This window comes from Corylus avellana, chromosome ca10 (assembly GCF_901000735.1).
Source record: "Corylus avellana chromosome ca10, CavTom2PMs-1.0".
NCBI classification, from domain to species: Eukaryota; Viridiplantae; Streptophyta; class Magnoliopsida; order Fagales; family Betulaceae; genus Corylus; species Corylus avellana.
In genome coordinates, this window is record NC_081550.1 from 9,004,163 (window position 1) to 9,014,948 (window position 10,786).

The window sequence follows — 10,786 nt, forward strand, 5'->3', positions numbered from 1 at the left end:
TCCATATATATATTTAGCCATAATTAGTCTTTCTAGTTATGGCATGTTCTTGTATTATAGCAATAGTATATTGTAATTAATAGATAGATTTTAGTTGCCTTATTGGTTTCCCTAGATTACTGTAATCACTGAGATACAGCCTGTAATTACCTAGACAATTTCTCTATATAATACGAGCAACCCTCAATTGAGAGGTATTCAGTACAATTGACATGGTATCAGAGCCATCATCTAAATTAGGGTTGTTTTCAGTTACCTGTTGAGGGCCGTAGGAATTGTCAAGCTTGGGTTGGGACTGGGTCGTTGTTTTTTGTGGCGGTCGATAATTTCAAGGAAATTGTCGATCATTCTGGTGGGTTCTAAACTGCTGTTCAGCAGTTTCTTGGTTTGTGGAGGATCCTTGGTAGCTGTCGGCAAGGTCTGTGGTGGTTGTCGGCAGGTTCTGTGCAGCCTTGGAGCATTCCCGGCGATCTGTGGTGGTTGTCGGCAGATTCTGTGCAGGCGTGGTGCAGTCGGCGTGGTATTTCTGGCGAGTTGGGCTATCGGCGACGTGGGCTGTGCAGGTGTGGTGCAGTCGGCGTGGTATTTCCGGCGAGTTGGGCTATCGGCGACGTGGGCTGTCGGCGATTTGGGCTGTCGGCGTGGTGTTTCCGGCGAAGTTGGGCTGTCGGCGATTTGGGCTGTCGGCGTGGTGCGGTTGGCGCGGTGTTTCCGGCGAGTTGGGCTATCGATTTGAGTTGCTGAAATCGTGTGAGTTGGGCTATCGGGATTTTCGTTTGTGGTGCTGCTGATTTGAGTTGCTGAAATTGTGTTTTTTGGGCTTGGGCTTTGTTGGGTTTGGACTTGCTGATTGCTGGGATTAGACTTGCTGAGTTGCTGGTAACTTTGGGCTTGCTGGGCTTGGGCTTTGTTGCTGTTCAGGGTTGCAGATTGCTGTTTGACTTGAGTGGACTTGGACTTGCTGTCCAACAGATTTGGTGGGCCTGTTACTTCTTTATCAGGTTGTCTAATTTCTAATTTTTTGGATTTCATTATGTCTTCTAGCGAGACTTTTGGGGTTCGTTTTACTGGAAAAAATTATTCTGCTTGGGAATTCCAATTTCAATTATTTGTTACGGGAAAAGAATTGTGGGGCCATATTGACGGTAGTGATCCAGCTCCTACGGAAGCTAAGGATTTGGCTAAGTGGAAGGTTAAGGATGCACGTGTGATGTCTTGGATCTTAGGGTCTGTTGATCCTCTTATTGTGCTCAATCTGAGGCCCTATAAGACTGCGAAGACTATGTGGGAGTATTTGCTGAAGGTTTATCATCAGGACAATACCGCACGCCGTTTTCAGCTGGAATATGAGATTGCTAATTACACTCAAGGCAATCTCTCCATTCCGGAGTATTTTTCTGGTTTTCAGAATTTGTGGGGAGAATTTTCTGATATGGTCTATGCGAAGGTACCTGCTGCATCTCTCACTGCTGTTCAGGCTGTTCATGAGCAGAGCAAGAGAGATCAATTCCTGATGAAATTACGCCCTGAATTTGAGGTTACTCGCTCAAATTTAATGAATCGGGATCCTTCGCCATCTTTGGATGTTTGTTTTGGAGAATTACTTCGTGAGGAGCAGCGTCTTCTCACACAGGCTACGTTTCAGCACGATTCCAATCCAAATCCAGTAGCCTATGCAGCCTATGGGAAAGGGAAAGGTAAGGATATGCGCAAGGTCCAGTGTTTTAGCTGTAAGGAGTATGGTCATATTGCCGCCAATTGTGCAAAGAAATCTTGCAATTACTGTAAGAAACCGGGCCACTTTATCAAAGAATGTCCCACTCGGCCTCAGAATCGTCAAGCTACTGCTTATCAGGCTACAGTAAACACCTCTCTGCTCCAGTGATGTCCTCAGCCTCTTCTTCTGCGGCCGGATCAGCTGTTCTTACTCCTGAAATGGTCCAGCAGATGATTATGTCAGCCTTCTCTGCCTTAGGGCTCCAAGGTAATGGTACTATTTCGTCTAAGTCTTGGCTTATTGATTCTGCAGCATCCAATCATATGACCAGATCGTCTGATACTCTTTGCAATGTTCGTCCATATCATGGTTCATCTCATATTCAAGTAGCTAATGGGAGTCATTTAGCTATTAATGAAGTAGGAGATATTAATCCTTCATTCAGAGATGTTTATGTCTCTCCTGGCCTTTCTAATAATCTTATTTCAGTTGGCCAGTTAGTTGAAAAAAACTGTGATGTCCATTTCTCTCGTGATGGTTGTCTTGTGCAGGATCAGGTGTCGGAGAAGATACTCGCGAAGGGGCCTAAAGTTGGCAGACTATTTCCACTGCACTTTTCCATTCCTAGTTGTTTATCTTTAGCTTGTAGGACAGTTAACACTTCGAACGAAGTATGGCACAAACGTTTGGGTCATCCAAATTCTGTTATTCTATCTCATATGTTAAATTCTGGTTTGTTAGGCAATAAAAAACGAGTTTCTCAAAATTTGTCATTTGATTGTTCTGTATGCAAACTTGGTAAGAGTAAAACTCTTTCGTTTTCTTCTCATGGTAGTCATGCTACAAAATGCTTTGATGTTGTGCATAGTGATGTATGGGGCATTTCTCCTGTAATTTCTCATGCTCGATATAAATATTTTGTCACATTCATAGATGATTTCAGTCGATATCCTTGGGTCTATTTTCTTCGGGCCAAATCTGAGGTTCTGTCTGTTTTTCAAACCTTTGTAGCATATATTGAGAATCAATTTTCTACAGGCATTAAGATTTTGAGGTCTGATTCTGGTGGAGAATACATGTCCCACGAGTTTCATGATTTCTTACGTCATAAAGGAATTGTCTCTCAGCGCTCTTGTCCTTATACTCCTCAGCAAAATGGGGTGGCGGAACGAAAGAACCGCCATCTCTTGGATGTTGTTCGCACTTTATTACTTGAGTCCTATGTTCCTTCTAAATTCTGGGTCGAGGCATTATCTACTGCAGTTTACTTAATTAATCGACTGCCCTCTCAGGTCTTGCATTTTGATTCTCCTTATTATCGTTTGTATCATCAGCATCCTAGCTATCTTAATCTGCATACTTTTGGATGTGTTTGTTTTGTTCATTTACCTGCTCATGAACGTAACAAACTTTCTGCTCAGTCTGTTAAATGTGCCTTTATGGGTTATAGTGTTTCTCACAAAGGTTATGTTTGCTATGATCCTTGTTCTGACAAATTTCGTATATCTCGTAATGTTGTGTTCTTTGAGCATCAATGTTTCTTTTCTACACATGTTGAATCATTGCCTGAGATTAGTATTCTACCTTGTTTTGATGAATTGCCTCTTCTGCCTGAGCGGTTCAAACCTGGAATTGTGTATACTCGACGTCCACCAACTTTGCCCCTTCCCGAGACTGATCCTTCATCTGAAACTGTTCCGACAACTCCTCCGATTGACCCGCCATCTGAGACAGTTCATGAGTCTGGTCCTCGACGATCTGCTAGGGTATCACGTCCTCCTGATAGGTATGGTTTTCCCCACACTTCCTTTAATGCCACTTTATCTTCTATTTCCATCCCTACATGTTTTTCCGAGGCTGTTAAATATGAATGTTGGCGGAAAGCGATGGATGAGGAACTTCGGGCTCTCCAGGACAATCATACATGGGACATGGTTCCTTGCCCCTCTCATGTTAAAGCCATTGGTTGTAAATGGGTTTACTCAATTAAGCTTCGCTCTGATGGGACTCTGGATCGGTATAAGGCTCGATTAGTTGCTCTTGGGAACAGGCAAGAATATGGGGTGGACTATGAGGAGACATTTGCTCCGGTCGCAAAGATGACTACAGTGCGTACAATTATTTCTATTGCCGCCTCCCAAGGCTGGCCACTTCACCAGATGGATGTCAAAAATGCTTTTCTTCACGGTGATCTCAAAGAAGATATTTACATGACTCCTCCTCCGGGGTTGTTTTCTTCTCCATCTGCCGCTGTGTGTAAGTTGAAGCGGTCTCTCTATGGCTTAAAACAGGCTCCCCGGGCATGGTTTGAAAAATTCAGGTCTACTCTGCTTCGCTTCTCCTTTGTCCAAAGCCAATATGATTCTTCTTTGTTCCTTTGCAAGACTCCGACTGGTCTTGTTCTTTTACTTGTGTATGTGGATGATATTGTCATTACAGGAACCGACTCTAGTTTGATTGCACATCTCAAGCGGAATCTTCAAGACTCTTTTCATATGAAAGACCTTGGTCCTCTTACGTATTTTTTGGGGTTGGAGGTGCACACTGATTCTTCTGGTATATTCTTGAATCAAAACAAATACACCCAGGACTTGATTAGTCTAGCTGGCCTTCAAGATGCTTCTTCGGTGGATACTCCTATGGAGGTTAATGTGAAATATCGAAGTGAGGAGGGTGAGCTTCTTTCTGATCCTACTGTGTTCCGACAGTTGGTAGGCAGCTTGAATTATTTGACTATTACTCGGCCCGATATTTCCTTCGCTGTCCAGCAGGTTAGCCAGTTTATGCAAACTCCCCGCCATCTTCATTTAGCTGCGGTTCGGCGTATCATTCGATATCTTCGGGGCTCTTCTGGTCGTGGGTTGTTCTTTCCAACTGGCTCTGCTCTTCGCCTTGTTGCTTATAGTGATGCGGATTGGGCAGGATGTCCTGACACTCGACGGTCTGTCACAGGTTGGTGCATGTTTCTTGGTGATTCATTGATTTCTTGGAAGAGTAAGAAGCAAGCTCGTGTTTCTAAATCATCTACTGAATCCGAATACCGAGCAATGTCTGCTGCTTGTTCTGAGATTGTCTGGCTTCGTGGGCTTTTGGCTGAGCTTGGTTTTTCTCAAACTGATTCTACTCCTCTTCATGCTGATAATACTAGTGCCATTCAAATAGCTGCTAATCCTGTTTACCATGAACGTACGAAGCATATTGAGGTAGACTGTCATTCTATTCGGGAAGCCTTGGACACTCGTGTTATCTCTCTTCCTCATGTTTCCACGGATCTCCAGATAGCTGACGTCTTCACGAAGGCTATGACACGACAACGTCATCAGTTTCTTGTGGGCAAATTGATGCTTCTTGATCGACCAGCATCAATTTGAGGGGGGATGTCAATCAGATACGGTCCATATATATATTTAGCCATAATTAGTCTTTCTAGTTATGGCATGTTCTTGTATTATAGCAATAGTATATTGTAATTAATAGATAGATTTTAGTTGCCTTATTGGTTTCCCTAGATTACTGTAATCACTAAGATACAGCCTGTAATTACCTAGACAATTTCTCTATATAATACGAGCAACCCTCAATTGAGAGGTATTCAGTACAATTGACACTCCTTATGGATCCATTGTAAATAATGACAGTCATCTTCTAAATTGTAATGAAAACTTTAGGTATGCCAATTTTCATGAAAAATAAATAAATTATGGTAAGGTTCAAAGTTGTGTTGGCAAATTCCATTGACAAAAATGCATGTTAAGTCAATGTTTAAGTCTATTTGGATTGGGTTAGTTCAGTTCTTGAACCTATGTCACATTTGAGCCAGAACTCATTGGCGCCTAATGTAATTTTTATCACCTCTGTTGAAAAAGTTTATTCACGGGTAACTTGAAATATAACAACTCAAGGAAAGCGCTAGTCACATCTACACTATCACTTACAATTGCAACTCCCTAAAATCACTTATAAAACCCAGTCTCACCTAATAAATAACCAATGTAGGACTTAACACTCATGAATGCCTGTATAATCTACTCACTCAATGTAGGCAATCAACCCACCCGTGGGCTAACTTTATAGGGTGTCACATGAAAGCTCCTATGAAACCAGATGGGCTCATAGTAACTTGTGTAATATTTAATCTCAAACAGAGACATTATAAATATTGGCAGCCATCTTCCAAATTGTGATGAGAATATTATATGCAATTTTCAAAAAAAAAAAAAAAGGGAAAACAAAAACGTATGTTACATTCAAAGGTATATTGGCAAATTTTGTAAACAAAAAAACATGTTAAATCATGTCTAAGCCTATGTCATGTGAGTCGTGTCGTTCAATCATTAAAGACATTACTTTGACCATCACAAATTGATCTCATAAATCTTTAGGATGATAAATTACTTAGATATTAGGAACTTCTCCCTTAGGAATTCAGACTGGATCACATATTAATTAGGGTTGAATTCTCGTGAGATAATCTTGACTATTACCATTTTGGAATCAGCTAGCTGACTTTCCTCATATTTTGGCATATCACTTTTAACAAATCAACAACTAGACTTTCCTCATCTTTGGTGTATCGTTTCTAAATTTTAAATAAACTAGTTGACTTTTGACTGAACTGTTTAAATTTTCAAATTAAAATGTTTTATTTTTTCCAAAACTATTCACCAAAGTTTGAACTATATTGGTTTTATTTGAACAGTGCACTCGGGATGAGAAACAAAGAGTATTGTTCAAAACACTTTTGATAACTCATTTGAATGAAATGTTAAAATGATCAGACAGATTACTTCATTTCAAGCGCATTCAAAGTTCTGTTCGAACCAAACAGATCTCAAATTTATTTTATTCGAAATTCATTAGAAAGTCGCTTGAATGAGACAACAAAAATTGTATTATAGCTAGAGCCATCTGAATGCCAAGTATCCCATTTGAACAGTGCAGCACATTTCAGAAAGTTAATGTAAGATTTTTAAGATTTTTCAAAAAGGTGAATACATCTTTTTCCTCACGACCACAGACACTTCCATCAAATTAGAGAGCACTAGAGAGCTTTTAAAGAGAGAATAAAAGACTGTTCTTCAGAGGAAAAAGCGACACATGATCTTCATTGCAAAATATTGAGAGAACTTGAGAGTCAATACAAATCAGTGTGGTTAAAGTCCACTGTCCATTCTCTGTAAAGTCTAGATATCTCTAGGACATATTCTAGTTCCCAGAACCACATATTAAGATTAATTCTTATACACTATTATATGTGAAATATGAGTTCAAAGATGCCAAAGGGTCAGCGTGGAACTTAAGCATCCATGAGTGTCTTTAGAAACCATCCACTCTAAGTGGGCTATTCATCTTCTCAATTTGGAACCGGAGTGTTATAATCTCCCTCCTTAAACCCCTGAAGTCCTTGTGAGTGCCACGTTTTGCAGTGCTCCAGTACCACATAGCGTTACTAGGTGACTTTGATACTATTTGTAGCTACCCATAAAAAGTGCTAGCCTCATCTACGTTATCACCCCAAAATAACTAGTCAAATTGAAATTTCCCTAAAATCACTAATAAACCTCAATTTCACCAAGAAGTAAGCAATGTATAACTTAGCACCAATAAGTGTCATATAAACCATTCACTCTAAATAGGCTACTCATCTTCCCAATCTAAAACCGGAGTGTTACAATATATCCATAATTGTATATTATATTGCGACAATTAATCATTATCTATTATATAGGAGTTAAATGTTGAGCAATTAATCTCATAATTTAATTGGTGTATAATGGTGTCTAAGCTAAATATCATTAATTTCCATTGCATTTGATATATTAACGCATTGGGTTAATTATTGATTGGTTTGTAGCATTTAAATTGTTTAAATTTGTGATAACAGTGCATAAGTTTCTGTAGTTGATCTTCTCAGCTTATAATAAATGGATAAATACATATGATCCCGAACAATACTTTGTAGAAATTGCTCCAACTTGCAACTTCTATGTTGACAATCATCAGATTTCGCATTAAATTGATAACGAACCAATCCTATTCCATTATGCCTAAACAGACCCTAAACAATAATATACCTAACTAATAGTTGCTTTAGAAAACTGGAAAAACAAATAGACAAACAAAGTTAATAGCAATTTCAAAATCACTCAAAACAAATTCAAAATAAGCAAAGCAGCCAACCTCCAGTCGTTACATATGCAACAGTTCCACTGGTCACAGTCACTCCAACTCCATCATTCCCAGCTCTTGCTTCAGCAATAACTGGATATTCACCTGGTCCATCCGAAGCAATTATAGCATAACCATCCTGTCGAAAAAAATGATCAGTTCCATCATTGTCCCTAAAATTAAAGTCTGCAACGGTCAATTTGGCATCCAATTGCTCTTTAATCTTTCAAAAAACAGCTAATTACCTTGACAGAAGCTGGGTAAGGGGGCAAAGGGTCAGGAGCACGAACATCCTCAGCCAAGACCTTGCCAAAAGCGTCGTGTAGCGGAACAGTAACAGAATGCAGACGCTGAGCCACACTTAGCACTGTTTGAAGAGCCTTGTCTGCTGAAATCATCATCGGTTTGGTTCTTCCACTGATAACATTGTGAATGTATGACAGTTAGAGAGACTTTTATAGCAGGTTCTTTTTTTTTATTTTCTTTTTTTGGTGAAGTATTGGGGTTCACTCCGACTGAGTTTTTTTTACCATTGAGAGACCAGATTATGAGGGGTGAAGTTTGCAAGGACACTACCCAAGCCTTCTACAAAGGAAACAATTGTTATCCTTATCATATTTTCTACAGAATTTGAATACTTCTACATGCATTTGAATTGTGGACATTCTCAGATTTCCTGAAGTGTTGTCAGGCATATGGGCATACAGATTCTCCTGAAAAACCGCGGGGATCACATTCTCATCGATACTCAATGATGAACTATCGAAATAGCTACTCAATCAGACGAACCAAACGCCACCCTCGGTCAACAAACGTAAAAACAATATGCCAGAGCATTGATTTTGTTCAGAAGCTGAAATTATTTTTGGATAAGGGTGCACAATGGAGGTATCGGAGTTACAGATCTCTTCACCATTGACTGACGAAGACGCCTCCAACACCAAGCAAGTATGAGGCGGACACGGGCAGAGATAGCCTTCAAAGACAAAAAGGAAGACACTTGCAAAAGAGGTAGAAGAAAAAAATAAAATAACAAGCCCTTGTGGGGGGAGGGGGGGGTGTTGACATTGCCATGCCCATTTGGTGGTGATCATGGCTCGGAAGGGGCTCGATGCAAACAAGAAAAATGGTTCAGAGACTTCAAGAGAGTTACCTCAAAACTTTAGGCGGTCTTGCAAATAAGGTGGTGGCGCTGGGTTCGTGCGGAGATTGTTTGCGGTGTGGAACGAAGATGGAGAGATGGTGTTTGGTGACTGAGGAAGGTGGAGTGAAGTGGTTGTGATGGGATTGGGTATTTGAAGCGGTGGCAGTAGATGATGAAGATGTTGTAGTGGCTGACCGTGGGGCTGATTTGAAGATGGCGGTGGTGGCAGTGGTGGTGAGCTTTGCGGTGTTTCGATGATTCTGGAGGAGATGGGTTTTTATAACACGGGTAAGGTGTTTGACGTTGGGCCTGAATGGGAATATTGGACCATGTGGTGAAAGTGAGGTGAAAATGGTGATGATGGATGGTTGTTTACGCTGATTTTTACTGAAAACCATATTTGGAGACTTGAAAGAAAAACAATTTTTGAAAACAAAACACACAAAATTCGTTTGCATGGACAGAAAGAAGAACATTTTCAGGCTCAGACCAACTACCCCCACCACACCATGCCCCATGACCACCGCAAAATCACCGCCGATCCCCGAATCCACCACCATTCGTAAACAAACCCACATCACCGCCGATGATGCTCAAGAACCTCCAAAGAACAAAAAGGGTCCCGGAGCCTCGCATCAAAATTTCCCACTACCAAACACCACGACACTCGATCCCCGTGGGCAAGTAATGCCATTGCCATCCTCGACACAGCTTTGCCTACGAAGCAACGAATTCCCATGCCCAATCTCACCTAAAACAACATGATCTCGCCCCCAATAACTCATAAGAACTCGCTGGGTTTGCTCTCTCCAATCTCACCCGACCTCATCGACGCTATTGCTCCCGCTCCATCCTGATCCCTGGACGCAAGTCATCGACACCGCTGTCAAGTCCGCCTCTTTCCCCGACGACCACAAGAATGGGATCTACTCACCTCCCACGTCACCATTTAGGACTTCTGTAAACGCCCTCTTCAATGGCGTTATGGAGAGAGAGAGAGAGGAGAATGACCTTTGGGCTTAGGCAATAGAGAGAGATTGAGACGAGTAGAATAAATAATAAAAATACCCTTTTTATTTTGCTGATTACTGTGCACTTAAAGTGCATTGTCAATTCAAAAAAAAAAAAATTTGCGTTGTTCATCCTCTTTATCATCTCTGAAATTCGTAAACAAGAGCTGCAGAACATGAGAATACCTTTCGAATTGGTGTGTTTCTACTGTTTGTACTATAAAATTGTTTGTGGAAAAACAAATTGCCAGACACATATTGGGTACAAAAAGGAATAAGAATTTGCTTACAGGAAAAGTTACTAGCAGAAGAGGTGAAATCCCCACAACACGAAAAAAACTGGTGTAGTTTTTGCGTTAAATGAATTAAGCTTACCTCTATATATCGATGATATTGAGGATGAATGTTTCTTAGCTTTTTCTTTGTCTGTCTGGGTTTTGTGTTTCAGGGTCAAAGCCTGCTGCTGGCTGCTGCTGCTGGTGGTGGGGCTAAGAACAAGAGCTGCGGCGCATCAGCACGTGCGTATGATGTGCGACTGTGGTCCCAATAGGAGCCTCTCCATTTCTAGCATATAATTTGCCAAAAAAAAATTTAAAACGTAATTCCAAAGAATCATATTTTTTTGTTTATAAAATCGCAACGTTAAACACACCCTTATTTGCCTTTGAAGATTCCCTTTGAAACTGGGGCTAAAATGTTGTAAATATTGGAAGAGATTAGGATTTCAAAACTTATTGGGGAATGGTG

The 10,786-nt window shown here is 40.7% G+C and overlaps 1 protein-coding gene across 4 annotated transcripts in view; it reads right to left on the bottom strand.

The window, feature by feature from the left end:
* The window catches only part of LOC132163270 (molybdopterin biosynthesis protein CNX1-like), a 42,591-nt gene extending 32,015 nt beyond the window's left edge, over positions 1–10,576 (bottom strand). The window contains exons 1-4 of one of the 4 annotated variants that reach the window (XM_059573491.1): positions 9,039–9,082; positions 8,416–8,861; positions 8,131–8,302; positions 7,898–8,024 (exon numbers count right to left, since the gene is read on the bottom strand). In XM_059573491.1, coding sequence (XP_059429474.1) covers positions 7,898–8,024; positions 8,131–8,302; positions 8,416–8,501 — 385 coding nt within the window. In that variant the 5' untranslated portion in view covers positions 8,502–8,861; positions 9,039–9,082. Of the gene's footprint in view, positions 1–7,897; positions 8,025–8,130; positions 8,303–8,415; positions 8,862–9,038; positions 10,056–10,329; positions 10,367–10,414 lie in introns of those variants that run through there. The other 3 variants (XM_059573492.1, XM_059573493.1, XM_059573490.1) reach the window with 3 other exon arrangements.
* Between the last annotated feature and the right edge of the window lie 210 nt (positions 10,577–10,786).